General features: G+C 46.2%; 1 protein-coding gene and 1 long non-coding RNA gene across 2 annotated transcripts in view; both read left to right on the top strand.

Moving 5' to 3' along the window:
• Nucleotides 1–18256, top strand: part of MAP3K14 (mitogen-activated protein kinase kinase kinase 14) — a 36891-nt gene extending 18635 nt beyond the window's left edge. The window contains exons 7-16 of the mRNA XM_081883924.1: nt 483–612; nt 1542–1673; nt 2853–2957; nt 4791–4954; nt 6468–6618; nt 8175–8483; nt 10400–10506; nt 12397–12541; nt 13375–13475; nt 14680–18256. Of these exons, the coding sequence (XP_081740050.1) occupies nt 483–612; nt 1542–1673; nt 2853–2957; nt 4791–4954; nt 6468–6618; nt 8175–8483; nt 10400–10506; nt 12397–12541; nt 13375–13475; nt 14680–14844 (1509 nt within the window). The 3' untranslated portion in view covers nt 14845–18256. The remainder of the gene's footprint in view (nt 1–482; nt 613–1541; nt 1674–2852; nt 2958–4790; nt 4955–6467; nt 6619–8174; nt 8484–10399; nt 10507–12396; nt 12542–13374; nt 13476–14679) is intronic.
• The window catches only part of LOC309354399, a 266088-nt gene that overhangs the window by 115876 nt on the left and 130369 nt on the right, over nt 1–19843 (top strand). The gene's annotated exons all lie outside the window — the stretch shown is intronic.

Here is a 19843-nt window from a genome sequence, read left to right as displayed (position 1 = left end):
GTCTCCAGGTCTCCTCTGGCAGCTGTTTCTTCAAGATCTGCATTTCAGGCACATGTCACCTGCGGCCTGCTTCCTTCTGCCAACCTGACTCTCCATTAACCGGCTTGTTGGCCATCTCCACCCACAACATACACACTTTTAGGCCTCAGTAAGCCTTCTGTTTCCAGCTCTCCAGAGGTAGTCACCGTTGTTTTCTAATTAAAGTGGTACCTTGGTTCTCGAACGTGATCCATTCTAGGAGTCCATTCGACTCCCAAAACCGTTCGAAAACCAAGGCGTGGCTTCCAACTGGTTGCAGGAGCTTCCTGCACTCAAGCGGAAGCTGCGTCGGACATTCAGCTTCTGAAAACGTTTGCAAACCATAACACTTTTGGGTTTGCAGTGTTCGGGAGCCAATTTGTTCGAGTACCAAGCCCTTTTGGAACCAAGGTACCACTGAACATAGAGTGACCCCTCCTGCCATCTTGCTCTCTTCAATCCAGGTGCGGGTCGAAAACTTCCGTGCAGAGGAGCTGATGGCGTGCACTGGAGGGGTGCATGCCAAAGTCCTCCCGTTATACGGAGCAGTGAAGGAGGGCCTGTGGATTACTCTCTTTATGAAGCTAATGGAAGGTAGGTAAGAGAAAGAGAACCCCGTGTGAGCAGCAGCAGCAATTTGCAGTTTACTGCATAGGCAAAGTACAGTGGTACCTCAGGTTACATACGCTTCAGGTTACAGACTCCGCTAACCCAGAAATAGTGCTTCAGGTTATGAACTTTGCTTCAGGATGAGAACAGAAATTCTGCTCTGGCGGCACGGCGGCAGCAGGAGGCCCCATTAGCTAAAGTGGTGCTTCAGGTTAAGAACAGTTTCAGGTTAAGAACAGATCTCCGGAACGAATTTAGTACTTAACCCGAGGTACCACTGTAATGAGACCTGGCATGGAAATAATTCGGGGGACCAGCAGAGCGGCTAAGCATGGTTAAGTTTCATTTGGCGAGTTCCGCTATGACTATGCGCGTGTCAGGGACTGGACAGAGGAGGAATGGTGGGAACCGCCTCCCCATCCTGGCCCTTCCAGAGAAGAGGAGGACAGTATAGATTTACAACATTGGTTTGCGGGAGGTCATAACTCAGAGGCACATCAGGGGAAAGGCTGGGAAATACCGTGAGAGGAGCAGGAAGCAGCAGCAGGGTGGGGAGCGACAGCTGATGGACTCAGTTACTTTCGAAAGCATTCCAGACCCCCCTTCTCCCAGAACCTGGCGGGCATTGAAAGTAAGAGAGCTCAGAGGCAGAAGGCACAGATCAGCCACCATATAATGAGAGAGATGGGGGTGGTTTCCACTCGGAGCAGCACCATTACTCCTAGAGGCAGCATTTCTAAGCCTGTCTATGTGAATATTGAATAAAAGACTTGGTAAGAGCTTCTTGTCTATTACCGGCAGCCTGCTGTGGGGGAGAGGATTGGATTCCATGAAGCCCAACAGTGCGCCACTTTTTAGAGGAAAAAGTGGGATACAGAGGGAATAAATAAAATAACAGCAATTCTTCCTTGCAGGTGGGTCCCTTGGCCAGCTCCTGAAGCAACGCGGTTACCTGCCAGAGGACCGAGCTCTTGATTATCTAAGCCAAGCGCTGGAAGGCCTGGAGTACCTTCATGCTCACAGCATTCTCCACGGAGATGTGAAAGGTACATACCTTGTTGGTGAACTGGCTTCTGGGTAGCAGAGAGCTGGCCTCCCCCCAGTGGATTGGCTTTTTTGTAGCTCTTGAGAGGGTGGAGAGCAGGGTTTTGACACAGTTCTCGCTGAGGTTGCCCACCTTTCTTTGGCTTTGCCATTTCTGACATGGTTGATAAGAATTATCCACCCCGCAAACGACACGTCAAGGAGAAGGATTTCTCGCTTAGCCTTCTTCCAGCGGCACTAGTTTCTGCCGCTGTGGAAGGTCGTGCGGAGGAAGAGTCAGTCCTGCGATTTTCCACTCCTGCTCTAAAGCAGCACGGATGAGACACGGGTTTCTCATCTGAAAAAAGAACCAGGCCTTGTTGTTGCTCAAAGCTTGAATCCTTCTTGTCCCTTACCTTTCCCGCCCCGACCTAGCCACAGTGATCCATGCGACGGTCACCTCCAGGCTTGACTACTGTAATTTGCTGTATGCGGGGCTGCCCTTGAAGCTGTCCCAGAAACTCCAGCGGGTGCAGAATGCAGCAGCGAGTCTCTGCCATGGGAGCATATTCACCCAGTGCTTTTCCAGCTGCACTGGCTCCTAGTGGAGTACAGGATCAGATTTAAGGTGCTGGTTTTGACCTTTAAAGCCCTTCACGGCTTAGGACCCTTGTACCTACAAGACCGCCTCTCCCGGTATGCCCCACGGAGAGCCTCAAGCTCCATAAATAGCAACATCCTAGTGGTCCCGGGCCCTAATGAAGTTAGATTGGCTTCAACCAGAGCCAGGGCCTTTTCAACTCTGGCTTTGGCCTGGTGGAACGTTCTGCCTCATGAGACCAGGGCCCTGCAGGATCTGATTTCTTTCCGCAGGGCCTATAAGACAGAGTTGTTGCGCCTGGCCTTTGGCTTGGAGCCAATTTGATTCCCTCCCCCTCTTTCTTTTTTCCTTTTCTTTTCTCCTCCTGTGATGAGGCTGCATTTTAATATTTTAATGTTTCAATATTTTAATTGTATTTTAATCTTGTTTTTAAGTTGTATCCATTCAACTTGTTTTTATTATTGCTTGTTAGCCACACTGAGCCCAGCCTTGGCTGGGGAGGGTGGGGTATAAATAAAAATTATTATTATTATTATTATTATTATTGGGACGCGCCTGGATCTCGATGGCAGGCAAACCATTGTGACCTTTTCCTTGCCAGCTGACAACATCCTCCTGTCCGGCGACAGAAGCCACGCTGTCCTCTGCGACTTTGGTCATGCAGCTCACCTTCCCCCGGATGGCATGGGGAAGCATTTGATGACGGGTGAGTTACGGTCAGTTCAGCAAAAGGTTGATGATATGCCCCGAGCCTATATTTAGGCTGCTTCGCATGTTTTCATTTAAATGCCCTTAGCCTGCCTTGTAATAAAAATCATGGAGGTGTGCCCGCTCTATCCGCTGCCAGTCCCGCATGAAATATGCCACCATCTGGCCTCTGCACCCCCCTCTACTTCTTCTGGCATTATATTTAAGCATCAATGGGGTTCTGTGTAATCCATGCCGAATAGATAAATTTCTGCTCCCAGCGGGTCTATATTCTGTGCCAAGAAAACTAGGGGTTTGTAGCTTGTATAAATTACACAAATTGAGTTTTTCTGCATAGTTTTATTTTGGTTTTGCTGGCCTCCAAAGGGCAAGGGCATTGAAGGCCCACCTCCCAAGCACCGGTGATCTTGCTCAGTTATCCCTCTGGCTTCTGAGATTTCAGGAGCAGTCATTATATGTACACTTTCAAACATATCCATGTGAACATAAGCGCTAGATAATGGCTTCTCTTAAAATGAAACAAAGCAATAATGCTTAGCATTTATGTGTTGTTGTTTTGAATGTTCAAAGTGTCTTCCATGCCCCATCCTATTATAAAGCCGAGAACCAATAAAGTAGGGGTGGGATCCAGTGCTAGGTTTTACGGAGGAGACCAACCTTTCTGGACTAATGGGCACTTTTCAGATTTTGAGAGTGCTGGGGTTGCCAGTCACAAAACAGCTGCATAACACAAACTTAGAGAGACATGTGCTCTTGACAGCCTTGTGTTTACCATGGGTAGTCAGCTATGTCCTGCTGGTGGAGATCATGCAATCCTGGCCCCAAAAATGGAAAACGAGCAAAGTCCCAACCCAAGAAGAATGGCAACTTAAGTTGACAGAATATGCACAACTTTCAGATTTAACATACAGAATAAGAACAAGAAGATTGGAAAACGTTGATTGAATATTTGGGAAATAATTGTATACAGCTGAAAATGCTGGCAGCATTAAGATAAATTCAACAGTGTAAACATGTTTTGATGGATACAGTAATGGAATACTGAATGGTACAGTTTTTGTAAAATATGCAGGGATTGATGATACATAAAATAAAAAGAGAAGAAGGGAAGTCATTGATATCTTAAAGATGTAAAATGACTATTTTGAATTGTAAAATAGAAAATTTAATAAATTTAATAAAAATAATTTTATTAAATTTTCTATTTTACAATTTAAAATACTCATTTTACATCCTTAAGATATCAATGACATATCTATCTATCTATCTATCTATCTATCTATCTATCTATCTATCTAAGAGATCATGGAATCCTGATTACACACAAACATCTGTATCCTTGCAACATCCCTGCCAGATAGATTAGGCCAAGATATTGTGATTTGGGCAAGGGCCCCCAGTGTTTCATAACTGAGCAGAGATTTTCGCTCAGGTCCTCCACCCACTGTTGTCAAATAATAACAATAATAATAATAATAATATACCTCTCTATACCTGCAGGTCTCGGGGCGGTTCACAAGATAAAAACACAATATAAAAACACATAACCAAAACAAAAACCACCCAATACATTTTAAAAGGGCATTGGATGCCTGGTTAAAGAGGAATGTTTTTGCCTGGCGTCTAAAGGTGGATAATGAAGCACCAGGCAAGCCTCTCTGGGGAGAGCATTCCACAAACCGGGAGTTTAGTCCAGCTTCAAGTCTGCTACACTACCCCAGGTCTCTTGTTTGGGTCCAAACTGCTACCCTTTCCCCTTTAAGAACCGCCTGTGCATGGGCTGCTTCTGCACAAGACCTTAGAGAGCAGATCTCCTCCATTGCATTTCCAGGGGATTATGTTCCTGGCACAGAGACCCACCTGGCACCCGAGGTGGTGATGGGGAAGCGCTGCGACTCCAAGGCAGATGTCTGGAGCAGCTGCTGCATGATGCTGCATCTCTTGAACGGCTGCCACCCCTGGACCCAGTACTACAACTACCCTCTGTGCCTCAAGGTAAGTTGCATTTTCGCAGACGTGCAGGTGGGCTGGCCTGATTTAGTAAGGGCATATTGGCATTTGGGATCTCCCTTCCATCTTTAGGTATGATGTAGGGTATAGGGTACAGTGGTGCCTCACAAGACGAAATTAATTCGTTCCGCGAGTTGTTTCGTATTGCGATTCTTTCGTCTTGCGGAGCGCGGATTCCCTGGGTATTAACGGCTTTAAGAAAAAGGAAGCAAACTCGCGAAAATCATCTTGCGAAGCAAGCCCATAGGGAAAATCATCTTGCGAAGCAACTCAAAAAACGAAAAACCCTTTCGTCTTGCGCGTTTTTCCTCTTGCGAGGCATTCGTCTTGCGAGGTACCACTGTATAGTGCAGGAAAGGGTATAGTGGAGAGGAAGAGGGATTGATTGATTGATGGATAAATAATAAAGAAAAACATTGGAGAGGTGAGCAGTGCCTTTCCTTGAGGGACCTCCCAGGTCCATCAGTGGTGGAAGGAAGCGGAAGAGGGCATTCCAGGGCGCAGCTGTACCTTCCCTCTGGGGCTGCTTATGGCAAACGGTTTCTTCAACTTCTCTGCAGTCTCCTTGTGATGCTGTAGTTTTATCCTCCGTTCCTCTATAGTGGGTGGGTCTGTATCTTTCCATCTTTGTGCATATAACAGTCCTGCCACTGTACAGTCATACCTCGGGTTACAGGCGCTTCAGGTTGCATTTTTTCGGGTTAGAGATGTGCTGAAACCTGGAAGTCCTGGAACGGGTTTCTTCCTGGTTTCGGCGGTCACACATGCGCAGAAGCATCGAATCGCAACCTGCGTGTGTGCAGATGCGGCGCTGCGGGTTGCGAATGTGCCTTCCACACGGATCACGATCGCAACCCGAGCGTACACTAATATATTGGGGTAATCTTCCATAGTCCTTTTCCAGATGTGTCCATTAACCCTAAAAGAAAGAGTTCTGGCTTACAGTTAATATTAACCTTTAAAATCTGCTGTACAGGCAAACCTCGGTTCCCAAACGCCTCTGTTCAGGAATGTTTTGGCTCCCGAAAACCCGGAAGTAAGTGTTCCGGTTTACGAACATTTTTCTGAAGCTGAGCGTACGACGCAGCTTCCACTTCAGTGCAGGAAGCTCCTGCAGCCAATTGGAAGCTGCACCTCGGTTGTTGAACATTTCGGAAGCCGAACAAGCTTCTGGAACAGATTACATTTGACAAGCGAGGTTTGACTGTGTCAGCGTACGTATTTGTATCCAATATTTTTTAGCCTTTTTACATGTCCACCACGGCATGGCAAAATGTCCCTTTGTGTTCTTGGCACTTCCAGCAAACATTTGAAATACATTTGTACATTGCAAATAGTTTCTCAGGCGTAATAAACCAATGGCACATCATCTTCTATTAAAAAAGCCCTCTTTAGGATCATGTGGATAACCTGACCCATAACAGACCTGCCTCCTTCTTCTCTGGTAGACATTGCCGCTTCTGACACCTGACGTTTCCCTGCGTTTTCTGTATTGCAGATAGCCAAAGAGCCACCTCCACTGAGAGAAATCCCACCCTCCTGCCACCCATCCACCGCCCATGTCATCAAGGCAGGTCTTGAGAAGGATCCGGCTCAACGGGCCTCGGCAGCGGAGCTGAGGGTGAAAGCCTGTGCGGCCCTTGAAAAGGGTGAGGACTTCCTACAGCTATTAAACAAGTGGTGGATTACCAGAGCCCAACAACTCGCTGGCGACAAAAAGCTGTTTGCGGCATACAATGTGCTTTATTTGCTGCCGCCACCATATGCTTGCTGCGTTGGCTTTAATAGGATTACTTGGATGTTGGTGCTAGGCAGATCCGGTTCTTGTGCTGTGAGTTAGAATGATGATAATAATAATATTTTTTTATTTGTACCCCACCCTCCCCTGCCGGAGCCGGGCTCAGAGCGGCTAGCATATAAATAATACAATATGCATGAAAACAAGCAATCAATCGATTAAAAAACATCCCAAATAAATTAAAGTTAAAACTGGACAAATGACAATCCTCAGGTTAAAATTGAAAGCAGTTAATACTCGCCAGGACCAACTGTTTCCACTGATATTATCAGGACCGTGAGGGGGCTGGGAAACCTCCTTCATGCTTGTTCTTATACAAAGGCCTGGTGGAACAGCTCCGTCTTGCAGGCCCAGCAGAAGGAGGTCAAATCTCGCAGGGCCCTGGTCTCTTATGAGAGAATGTTCCACCAGCCCGGGTCCATGGCCGAAATGGCCCTGGCTCTGATCGAGGCCAGTCTAATATCCCTGAGGCCCAGAATCTTAAGGGTGTTGTTATTTGCAGACCATCAGGTCCTCCATGGGGCATACCAGGAGAGGTAGTCCCTAAGTGCTGTCATCATCTGTGACTGAGGGTGGGTCTCCCCCATCAATCACATAACACTTGGGTTTTTGACTGTCCTTAAATTTTGAATCCACAGCTGATGGTGTTCCACACGTCAAGCATATTGGGCCCAATTCTGCAACCCTTGTTTTGCGCATTCCCGCCAGATAGCAGGGAGTGTGCCTTTATTTTCAAAATGCTGTTCCTGCCGTAACACGTCACAGGCAACTTTTACAACTTGGGCTTTTGGTGGTGTAGCGAACGGGAAGGCTGCTGTTTTGAGGCAGGTTAAAAAGACTGCCTTTGGCCAGGTACGGCAGCTACAGCAGGTATAATTTAGCCACAGGAATTCCAGGCGTTTGTAACCTGTTTGCTTTAACACACTGTGTGTGGCAGGTGAGGCCAGAGGCAAAGGTGGGAAGAGCTGTGGATGTAAATCTTGCCTTTCTGCCATAGGCTAACTTCTAAACACACACACACCTCCATCCAGACATGCCAGAGCCATGAGATGTCAAGGACAAATTGCAGCTAGGAAAAAAACACTTTGGGGTGAAACAGGACCAGGGAAGGGTGTGGCTTGAGGAGAGTTCCAGGGGCCAGGCAGAGAAATCTGGGGGCCTTATTTGGCCCTCAGACTTGAGGTCACACACACACACACACACACACACACACACACACACACCACACACACTCTCTGCCACTGGGTAAAGCTTTAAATGGCCATCCCATCAATGTATCCTTTTTCTTCACTTAATGGCAGTCACCTGGGATTGAAAAGAAACGAAACCTTCTGGGTGATTCCCTCCAGCAGAGGGATTCCCTCCTCTCTCTTTCTTCTGACCTAACATTTCCCCTTCGCTTTGCAGTGGGAGGCCTGAAGAGCCCCTGGAGAGGAGAATACAGACAACCCCGAAGCCTACACTTGGCCCCAGAGCCTAGTCTCCCAGACCCACCGCTGCCAATTCCGGAGCCTCCCGAAGGCCACACCCTCCCACTTCCCCGCCACAGTCTGGCTGAGAAGGCGCAGTTCACCCCTCTGAGCACGTGCAAGGAACTAATGCAGCCGTGCGACTCTCTGCAGCTCTGCTTCCTGCCGCCTCTCAGCGCCAAGAGGGGCAGTTTGACAGACTGGAGAACCACATCCTTTGAACTTGAGCTTCAGCAGCTGGAGTTTGGTAATGACCGAACTGCGCTTCTCGTCTTTCTCTCTGGAAATGTGCCTTTATTCGTCATCTTGCTCTCAAGTCTCCTGCCTAGCGAGTTCTTTGTGTGCAGTTCAGCTGCCCCAGACTTAAAGGGTTGTACGTATAGGGCAGTATTACCTGCTTCCTATTGGTTGGTTGGAGGACCAGGCAAGGAAGGGGTGTGTGCTTAAAAGATAAAAAGGAGGGATGGAGTTACATCTATGCACGGCGCCGATGTATCTTGTGCCCGGGTGGTTGTAGCAGAATAGAAGGAAGCATGGATAAGATGGGACATAGCGATTTAAAAGAACCATCTCAGAGCACTGAATATCTCCATTTTCAAGGTTAAAACGATAAATTGGGCTCCTTTCACTTACTGCAGGTATTGAAAAGGGAATCTTTGTTGAATTCCATATCTTGTCAATGGCACATTGCTAAATTTTATTGAAGCAGGGGCGAGGGTTTTTCAGAAGGATAGGGTTTCTTCCCCATCATGGTTCAGGTAGGAGAAGTGTTATCTGCACTTCTCCAGCTGCTCTTTAGGCCCCATGTCATTTCCATTGCTTTTTTGATTTAGTTCATTGCCATTTTGGGTTTAGGATGATTTGCATCTGGTATAGCTGATTTCCACAGCGCCTTTGTTATATTGCTGAGATCATTGCTCTTGTCTTTCTCTGTACCTTTAAGGAACCTCACAGTGTATTGAGTCTTCTTTCAAATCCATGTAGAATAAATCCTATCATGATTTTAAAAATATACATACAGTCGTACCTTGGATCCCGAACGCCTTGTGAGTCGAATGTTTAGGCTCCCGAATGCTGCAAACCCAGAAGTGAGTGTTCCGGTTTGCGAATGTTATTTGGAACACAAACGTCCGACGCGGCTTATGATTGGCTACAGGAGCTTCCTGCAGCCAATCAGAAGCCGTGCTTTGGTTTCTGAATGTTTTGGAAATCAAACGGACTTCCAGAACGGATTCTGTTCGACTTCAGAGGTACCACTGTATATGAAAAATAACACTGAATAGCCTTCCATGAAGGAAACAGAATATGCTGCTGTTGTTTTAAAGCAGGCATAAGCAAACTCCTGGCCTCCAGATGTTTGGGACTACAATTCCCATCATCCCTAGCTAACAAGACCCAGTGGTCAGGGATGATGGGAATTGTAGTCCCAGATGTAGGTCTGTTTTAAAACAAGGAAATTTTTTTCATGATTTGAACTTTGTGGACTCAGTCGTTGCACATAAGAATCATCTGGTTCGTGGCTGAAGTATCTGTTACGACTGTAGGCCGATGTCTCCTAACATAAGTGGTGCCAAGCCACTGTGGAAAGCAGCATGGTGAGGCTGCAGTTTTAAGCAGAGAAGCTGTATGGGGAGGGGTTGCTGAACCCTTCCTTCACCCACCATTTCCCCTCCAGATGGCCTTATATCTGGACTTTGATTCCTAGCTCAGTGCAGTTCATCTTCTGAGCTGCCAGTTGTCACTATAACACGTTGATTTTATTTATTGAGAGCCTTGCTCAGGTCTTTTGATGCAAGCTTATTGGTGAGGCGCTGTGTAAATGAGGCAACACCAAATGGGCGGACAGAGCGAGATACTGATTAGCAGGAGGAGCTTTTATGGAGCATTTGAAATGAGAAAGGCTGTGCTGAAGAGAGCGGGAGGTTAGGGAGTTAAATGGTGATAAAAATATGCACAGGATTTGTTTAAAACTGCATTGAGTACTTGGCAAATGTGTTCCAAAATCAGTCAAATGTAGTTCTCTGAAAAATGGGGCAGAGCTGCATGGCACGACCCCACTTGACACTTGGGGGGGGGGAATCTGGAACTTGCTGAGGGCCAGGGGCTGTTACAGGGTGATATTTTGGCCTCCATTTTCATTGTAGCCTGTTTCCTTTCCCACAGAGCTGATTCGAAACAGCCTGTCTCAGCCCTTCTCTCTGGAGGAGCAGGAGCAGATGTTGTTGTGCCTCAGCCTGGACAGTGCTCTCCCGTCAGATGCCAGTGAGAAGGCAAGTACATGAAGACAAGCAGGAGGGAGCCGTGGGCTGCTTACATTGTGCCGGGATGCGGATGGCACTGTGGTCTAAACCACCGAACCTCCTGGGCTTGCCGATCAGAAGGTCGGCAGTTGGAATCCCCGTGATGGAGTGAACTCCTGTTGCTCTGTCCCAGCTTCTGTCAACCTAGCAGTTCGAAAGCACACCAGTGCAAGTAGATAAATAGGTACCGTTGTGGCGGGAAGGTAAATGGCGTTTCCATGCACTCTGGTATCAGTCAGAGTGTTCCATTGCACCAGAGGCGGTGTGGCCAGCATGGCCACATGACCCGGAAAGCTGTCTGTGGACAAAGGCCGGCTCCCTCGGCCTGAAAGTGAGATGAGAGCCGCACCCCATAGTCGCCTTTGACTGGACTTAACCGTGCAGGGGTCCTTTACCTTTACCTTTTTCCTTGGTTCCAGTGATGGACTTCCATTTCATGCGGCTCAATGCGGTGCCTTCCATAGTTCCAGTATGTCCAGTCACCCATTCCCACCACCCTTCTGAGTAATACCCCTCCCCACCTTCTCACTATATAGAAGGGTCTGGAAACTTCTGTTTCAGTGTATCTGAAGAAGTGTGCATGCACACGAAAGCTCATACCAAGAACTGACTTAAAAGGTAAAGGTAAAGGTACCCCTGCCCGTACGGGCCAGTCTTGACAGACTCTGGGGTTGTGCGCCCATCTCACTCAAGAGGCCAGGGGCCAGCGCTGTCCGGAGACTCTTCCGGGTCACGTGGCCAGCGTGACATCGCTGCTCTGGCGAGCCAGAGCCGCACACGGAAACGCCGTTTACCTTCCCGCTGGTAAGCGGTCCCTATTTATCTACTTGCACCCGGAGGTGCTTTCGAACTGCTAGGTTGGCAGGCGCTGGGACCGAGCAGCGGGAGCGCACCCCGCCGCAGGGATTCGAACCGCCAACCTTTCGATCGGCAAGTCCTAGGCGCTGAGGCTTTAACCCACAGCGCCACCTGCGTCCCTAAGAACTGACTTAGTTGGTCTTTAAGGTGCTACTGGAAGGAATTTTGTTTTCTTTTTCCTTGCATTGTGCCAATTCCCTGATTTGGTCCCAGAAGCATCTCCTCCCTCTGAGCTGTGAAAACCTTTAGCGTGTGGCCCAGAAAGAAATTGGGACAGGTGCCAGAGATTTCACTTCCTCCTAGTGTACATTTTAATGTATTTTTAATCTTTGTTGGAAGCCGCCCAGAGTGGCTGGGGTACAAATAAATTATTATTATTATTATTATTATTATTATTATTATTATTATTATTATTATTATTATTGGCTCCCAGGTCCTGCTTGTGAGCTTCCTTTAGATATTAGGTCCTCATACCTCATATTCTTAAGATATGAGGCCCAGCGCCGAGGGCCTTCTGGCGGTCCCCTCATTGTGAGAAGCAAAGCTACAGGGAACCAGGCAGAGGGCCTTCTCGGTAGTGGCGCCCGCCCTGTGGAATGCCCTCCCATCAGATGTCAAAGTGATAAACAACTACCTGACATTCAGAAGACATCTTAAGGCAGCCCTGTTCAGGGTAGTTTTTAATGTGTGACATTTTAGTGTATTTTTGGTCTCTGTGGAAGCCGCCCAGAGTGGCTGGGGAAACCCAGCCAGATGGGCGGGGTACAAATAATAAATTATTATTATTATATTAGCAGGTGCCTCTTTTTCTCTTCATACTGTTCCGGCAGTGAGAGAAGTGCCAGATTCTATGTCTTGTCCAGGTTTCCAGTCCTTTAGACATGCCTGGGAGGGGGGCTACCTGAAGTGATCCTCATACCGTGGGGCATTGGAAACTAGACCCGGCAGCCAACTGATGTGCCTGCGGAAGAATGACATTGCTATCGCTTTCTGTTTCTCTAGGACTCATTGAAAACATCTCAGAGCCTGAAGGAAACCATGAGTTCTGGAGTGGGTTCGTGGAACAGCCAAACAGATGGGCAGAGCAACAGCTGGAACAGCTGGCTGCATCTCAGCAGGAATACAGATATGCCCACCTACTTTGATGGTAGGTTCTGTTCTCGGTCCATACGGTAGTAAGCAAGCCAGAGGCCAAATGGCTTCTTCTGCATTTGCTTGCCAAAGGCACTATTGCGTTAAACGGTTCCATTTTGTGGTGTGTTTCATTGGCACATGAATTACTAATTGCTAATTAGACCGTGTAATCATTCTTAATAAACTAATAAACACTAGAATTGGGAGCAAAATTCGTTTTACATCAAATACCAGGATATAGTTGGCTGCCTTGCATTTCTCTTTTTTATGGTTTTCAATTTTATACCTTTCAGTAACTTTACAATCATTTTGACAGTTCCTTCTCCCTCTTTCTGAGGTTTCTTAAATATATATTTTTTTATTTTCTGCATATTCCAAATGAACTTAACTTACTCATTTATTCATGTACTTTAAATATATACTCTTATTAAAAAAACCTGCAGGTTATTACAATAATCCTGCCAATGTTCTTACCTGTTTGCAGTTTATTTGTAAATATTCCATAAACTTATTTCCATTCTTTTTGTTACCTTGGTTTCTTATTTTTCCGGTAAGCTTTGCCTTTTCTGCATATTCCATAAGTTTTTGTAAAGGCTACCTTGCATTTCTCAGTGCATTTTGCCATTGCTCTTATCACAAAGAAGTCTGATCTTTGGGGAAAGTGAGTGAGTTGTGCAATCTGGCAGTAGGTGAGCAAATCCCACCTGAAAATATCGACAGCCAGAAAGCGTCCTGATAGATTTATTTGGCATGATCTTTAATGGACCAGAAACTGCTTTGTCAGATGTATAGAATGTTATCTTCAGGTGGCAAGTAAATGCTTAGCTCTCTATTTCTGCTTTCCAGGAGTGAAAATTGAGATCCGCTTGCTCAGCGGGGAGAGTCTCCACATCCGAGAGTTTCGTGGCGCCAAGGTGGGAGATGTAGCCATTGGAATCAGCAGCCAGGTGAGTTCTGCCCTGGTGGACCTCTCTCCTTTTGGAGGTGCTAAGTACTGCAAAATGGGGCTACAGTGGAACCTTAGTTCTCAAGCTTAATTCGTTCTGGAAGTCCGTTCCAAAGCCAAAGTGTTCCAAAACCAAGGCGTGCTTTCCCATAGAAAGTAATGCAAAACGGATTAATCCGTTCCAGCAATTTAACATGAATTTTACTATCTAACAAGACCATTGATCCATAAAATGAAAGCAATAATCAATGTACTGCACTATAAAATGAGTAAGACAGTATTGTAGGCGATAAAAACTAAAATTATTTTTTTTCTCTTACCTGCGCTGATGATAGTCATTGTTTGGATGGGGGGCTTTTATCCATTTCCGTAGTCAATCAATAGCTGAACTATGGTTCCATACAGTCACAAAAACAAATTAACAGAGAAAGCCACAAAAACACAAAATAAATAGCAAAAACAAAAGTGCCAAACTTAATACGTTCCAGAAGTCCGTTTGACTTCCGAAATGTTCGAAAACCAAGGCGCAGCTTCTGACTGGTGCAAGTGCCCCGGAAACAATAGCCAAAAGTCGTATCGGATGTTCGGCACAGTGGTCTGGCTCCACTGCTGGAGGCACACTCCATTGTCTCGAGGCAGAAAGATAATCAACATGGCCACTTTGCTCTTACTGAACTCTGCTGGGGGCCCAGAGATACACATGCAATGAATTTTTTGCCCATTCCCCCTTTAAATGCATGTGATGTGATTTCGTTTCTTCCTCTGTCAACTAGAAATAAACATGCAGTTACGATACAGTATGATCATCTTCATTGCCATTGTCCCATGCAGAACAACAAAATTGAAAAAATCTACACTAGACATTCAAAAACCAACAAGCCTGCTATCCCAGCCTGGTTAGCCCCCTAAAAACTATGATACCCCATAATTAAATACAATATACTCCCATAGAGACTACCTTACACTGCGTTTAAAACCAAAATCACATTTGGATAGAAACTGTTTCTCGGGCGGCTAGTCCTAGTCTTTATAACCCTGTACCTTCTTCCAGAAGGCAGAAGCTGAAAGAGATCATTTCCGGGATGCGCACTGTCCTGCACTATCTCTGCAGCTTTCTTATGACACCTGGAAGCGTAGATTTGATCCAGTTGTTGTGGAGTCAGGCCCCTTCACCTTTTTTGTGTGTGTGTGTTCTGCTTTCACAGATACCGGCCTCTGCTTTCAGCTTCTTCACCAAGGAAGGCCAACCCGTCCGCTGCGACATGGAGGTCCCTGATTTGGGCATCGAGCTTCAGTGCACCCTTGCTCCTGACAGCAGCTGTGGCTGGAGCTGGAGGATCAAACATGGCCAACTAGAGAAGAAGCCTTAAGGGATGTTGTCTCTCCCCACGACACTCCTGTGATAATCCCCCATGGAGCCAGATGTGGTATCTGCAGATAGCTAGGTGCTGAATATTGTTGGTGGTTATAGGTTTGGTTCCTCTCTGCTTCTTTACTGCACCCAGCCCTTGTGTGAAGCCAGGTTTATGGGCTGGATGGCAGAAAAAACTGTGTCTGCGTTTATGAAACTGACCCAGAAGACTAGGAAGAACCTGATCTGCTGGGTTGCGGGGAGGCGGTCAATTTCTTAACCCAACCGCCTTCTACCAATCCCAAGGAAAACGGGAAGTTCTGATTTGCCCAGTGAGGCTTAGTACAGTTCCCCAAACCCAGCAATGGGCTTTAGAGGTGGGGAACCTCCTTGGAGACAAAGCACATCAGGTCACCTTGGCCAACTCACTTTCTCATCATCATTCGATGCGGCACGCTTGTTGCTGTGGAAAAAAAAGTTGCCCTGAGCAGCTTGGAGGAATGTAGTCAGCAAATATATCTGATTCGCTTGGGAACTTCCTCAGCGAAACTGGTAGCATGCTGCACCTTCTGAGAAAGCTCAGAAATCTTTGTTTGAAGATTTGTTGTATTAAATTTCAGTTGCATGGCAATTTTTCTAGCTATGCAATGGACAGCCAGCTTTGGTTTTGCGCACCATCCAGTGCCTCTGGCAGCCCACCAGTGCTTTGATGATAAGAGCACCTGCTCTTGCTGCCTGCCTTGTGTGGCCAAAAACCTCAAAGGCCTTAATATGCCGGAGCCCTGTTTGGCTTGGTGAATCGCTACTTGGCCAAATTTTGGGGTGCTTAAAATTTCCAGGGGGCAGGGGGATTCTTGCAGAAGTCCAGGCATCAAATTTCTCCAAGTGCCCCTTTTGGGGTGTTTGAGGGGAGTTTTCTGTGCTTGGCGTCAAAACACAACCAGCCTTGCATTCAATCTCATGGAGAAATAAATGCGTGACAGGATGGGAAATTACTTAAGTGTGTCTCAGTTTGTTCATATAATCCGGGCCTGTATTGTTTGTAACCAGCCAAGCCCAATACACCTTGGCAGACATGTACCGTAGCCAAACAGTTGCTTTGTAGGTTTTTGCAGCCCTTGGACAGGCAGCAAGAAGTAGGAAGTTTGATTTTTTTTGGCTTAGTGGGTCACCAATTGGGGGAGCCTGATATGCATCCCATCATAGATATGTTTTCAGCTACAACCCCCATTGGTGATTGGTGAAGTCCGACACAGACATTTCAAGTAGAGCTCCTTATGTTTAAAGGTTTTGGTTCCATTTTATTTTATTTTTCTGCCCTAAATAGAGAGAACTGTATGTGTCTTAACAGAGTCAGGGCTATGCATGCTTACTCAGAAATATTCCCACAGCAGTCAGTGGGACTTTACACCGAACGAATTGTGTACATAGGATTGCAGCCTTAGAAATCCAAACTCTATACCAGAAGAGTTTTAGGCAAAATGTAAACTTGAAAGAAAGTAAGCAAATCAGTACAATATATATGATTTTTTTTAATGTAAAAAAAAATTATGTGTGCATATTGGCACGGTTGATCTTGTAGAGTTTGGAGTGGCTTTATTCTGTGCCAAGTGATGTGGGTAAATGAATGAAAGTGACTAGATGAGGCACTTCATTAGGAGGGAAGTGGTACGTCCTCTTTCCTTGTTGGGTACAAGAATGTCCTGCTATGACAAAGCCTTGCCTGAAGCTTACTGAGCTATGAATCTGAACCCACTTCCTTGCTGAGCTTCCTGTCTGGAATATTAACGCCGCCTACAAAATGAAGGCTGGTTAATCTCAGCCACAGCCATGGCGCTGCAGGGATTGGAGACTGGAAGGCAGCCATTCTGGGATGGCTTTGGCCATTCTCAGGTGGCATAAAATGGTTTGTTTTTTTTCTTTCGGAGCTAAGGTTATTCTATCCCGTTTGGGTTGATTCTACTGTCGGGCAAGGAAGCTGCCTCTTTCTAAACTCTCTGAAGTAGGGTAGAAAAAAGAAGAGGTGTGTTTTTGAAAAGGAAGGGCACCATAGGGCATCTTCATCCTTTTCCAAATCACCTGCTCCCCAGAAGAGCTTCCTTTTCCCAAACCTCCTTTGGTGTACACGTGCCAAGAGGAAATATTTTACAATAAGCCACTTTAAAGGCCAACATCGTTTCAGTCCAGCCTTCGTCATGGTGTGCGTGGCAGCCAGCACAAAGGCATAAATTGCCATCAAGGCTGCGGTAAAATCAGCAAACCAAGGTTTACGGCGTCATTTTTACAGGAAAACGAACAGAATTGGTGCGGGCGCCACCTGGTGTGTAGAAGAGGCACTGCATTAGCTTAGAAGGGAAAAGGCTGGGCAAAAGGAGTGTGTTTTTGGTTGCTACCGAGTTAAATAGCAGGGAATTCACCATTTAGAAAAGGAAACTAGGGCAGGAAGGCCTACACTCCTAGCTCCTATAGTAATCTCTTTGTCCCATTGCTCTTCTCTGCAGCACATTAGACTTGCATCCTACAAGCCTTGTTCAGTTCTTGCATGCAGCTGCTGAAAGAGACAGTGGAGACAGGACAGGTTATCTACCTGCTTTTTGAGAAGCAAATGTTCTTGCTCCCCATTTAGATTGGAGCTCATGTGCACTTAGTGGTCTCCACTAGCCCTGTGGCTTTACAGCCAACGATGGTCCTTCTAGTCTATACCATTTACTGCAGGAGGACCTTCTGGAGCAGAGGTGGGGAACTTGCGGACCTGTAGATATTTTGGGAAATATTTAATCCTCCAGTGCTAGCCCCTGGGCTTCTGAGTGCTGTAGTTCAGCAATACAATCAGCACCATGGAAGCCTAGAGTGGGTAATCTGAAAGCACTGATGCTTTTCCTTGCTTTCATTCATTCATTCATTTCATATATACTCTTTCCACTTGCTCTGCAAGTTTGCTTTAGGAAACAATCATTTTTGTCAAAGGGTTGGCTGGCTGGCTGTGCTGTACTTTGTTTTCAGAAGTTTGAACTGCGAGCTGAATAGCTGTGTTTTGCTCTGCAAGAACAAGACCCTGCAGTCTTTGCCCTTCATTTTGAAATGGCAAAAGTATTTTTGGGGGAGGGGGTTCCTCTCTTTGAAGGGCAGGGGAAGGTCCTGGGATATGATCGCAGCCAGACTCCTCTAGACTCTTTGGTTCTTGTAGATCCAAGGGCTCCAGTGCAGGGAATGTCAGTTCCACTCAAATTGTTGACATCAGTGGGGCAAAATAGTTTTTAAGATGGGCACATGCCCGCTTTTCTTTGGATTCAAGTCAGTTCTGCCAGTTGCCAGACCTATGCAATACTAACCTTCTTTTGCCTTTCTGTGATGTTCCAGAACACCATGATAATGTATGTATTGCTGTTGTGGAAATGAAGCAAAATTACGCCTTTGGGGGCAGCAACTGACTTTTGTGGCGTTTTATTTTATTGAACAGTGTTGTGCATCTTGGGCAATTCTTGGTTTGGAGTGAGGTTGGTCTTAATGCTTCAGGTTGGTGGGTCCCGTGTCCCAGCCATTCCCCATGTCCCAAAGCAGCGCGTGCCAAGTTGTTTCACCAGGTTTCTCAACAGGAGTGGGATACATGACAGCAGCTGTTCTGCTGCCACTTACTTACCTATCCATGCAGAACAAAAAAAATTTCCTTCCAGTAGCACCTTAAAGACCAACTAAGTTAGTTCTTGGTATGAGCTTTCGTGTGCATGCACACTTCTTCAGATATCAGGTATCTGAAGATATCAGGTATCTGAAGAAGTGTGCATGCACACGAAAGCTCATACCAAGAACTAACTTAGTTGGTCTTTAAGGTGCTACTGGAAGGAATTTTTTTTTGTTTTGACTATGGCAGACCAACACGGCTACCTATCTGTAACTATCCATGCAGAGTCACAGATTATATATGTGCAAGTCTGTGTGTATTCCTCCCCTCCCACCCACCGCCCAAATTAAAATGTCCATTGAGTCCTTCCAGCATGCTAAATTAATTAGCTGGATTTCTATTAGAAAGACTATAAAACAGGGCACGATATAGACACCCCCTATTGTTCGTTCTCTAGCACCTAATAAGTATATGTATAATTGTGTTGTGTTGCAGTGTGACAAAAAGAGATTTCACTTTTGAAATACTGTGCGGAGAAAATATTGTAATGTGGATACCCTCAGCCAACTGTGTATATCTAGGCACCGCTGCACTGCTCCCTGCCCTGAATTTTGGATGGAGATACAGTTGTACCTTGGATCCCGAACACCCTGCAAACTGAACATTTTGGCTCCCGAATGCTGCAAACTGGGAAGTGAGTGTTCTGGTTTGCAAACATTCTTTGGAACCCAAATGTCCAACGCGGTTTCTGACTGGCTGCAGGAGCTTCCTGCAGCCAATCAGACGCCATGCTTTGGTTTCCGAACGTTTTGGAAGTTGAACGGACTTTGGAACGATTGCCATTCAACTTCCAAGATAAAACTACTGAGAATCTACAATCACAAGGGGTGCAAGCAAGGGCATTCCACTGCTGTGGGCAAATTGATTTCTTAGCGGACCTTGCAGCAGAGGCAGCCTTGCAAGGGGGGGGCCTTAAAAATTGGAGTGTACCTTATGACGTTCTTTGCCCTCCAGCAGACTGCCGGCACTCTCTTTGAACACAGGCACCGTTCGCATCTTCAGAATACATTTATTATTTGCTCTCATGGTTAACTCGCTTTGGATTAAATGCAATTCACATAACCATATATAAAAATAATGTATACAAATAGCAATCATACAGGGGCGTTTTGGTCCTCCCCTCCATGATTCAAGGCATTTCTAAAAACAATAGGTTGCACATTCAATTCTTTTCCTAATATCCCCTTCTCCCCCCCCCCCCCGCCCTCCCAAAGTGTGTGATGAAACAGTGTCCAAGGTTTCTGTTCTGAGTGTATATGCCATGATTGATTTTCTTTTCTTTTCTTTAAGCTGCTTTTAAGGTTACAGGAGAAAGCAAATGTTAGCCTAAGTCTAA

Source organism: Podarcis melisellensis (genome assembly GCF_964234715.1).
Source record: "Podarcis melisellensis genome assembly, chromosome: 13".
Taxonomy (NCBI): domain Eukaryota; kingdom Metazoa; phylum Chordata; class Lepidosauria; order Squamata; family Lacertidae; genus Podarcis; species Podarcis melisellensis.
Note: the sequence above shows the minus strand (reverse complement) of the source record. Positions and strands in the feature narration are given on the sequence as shown.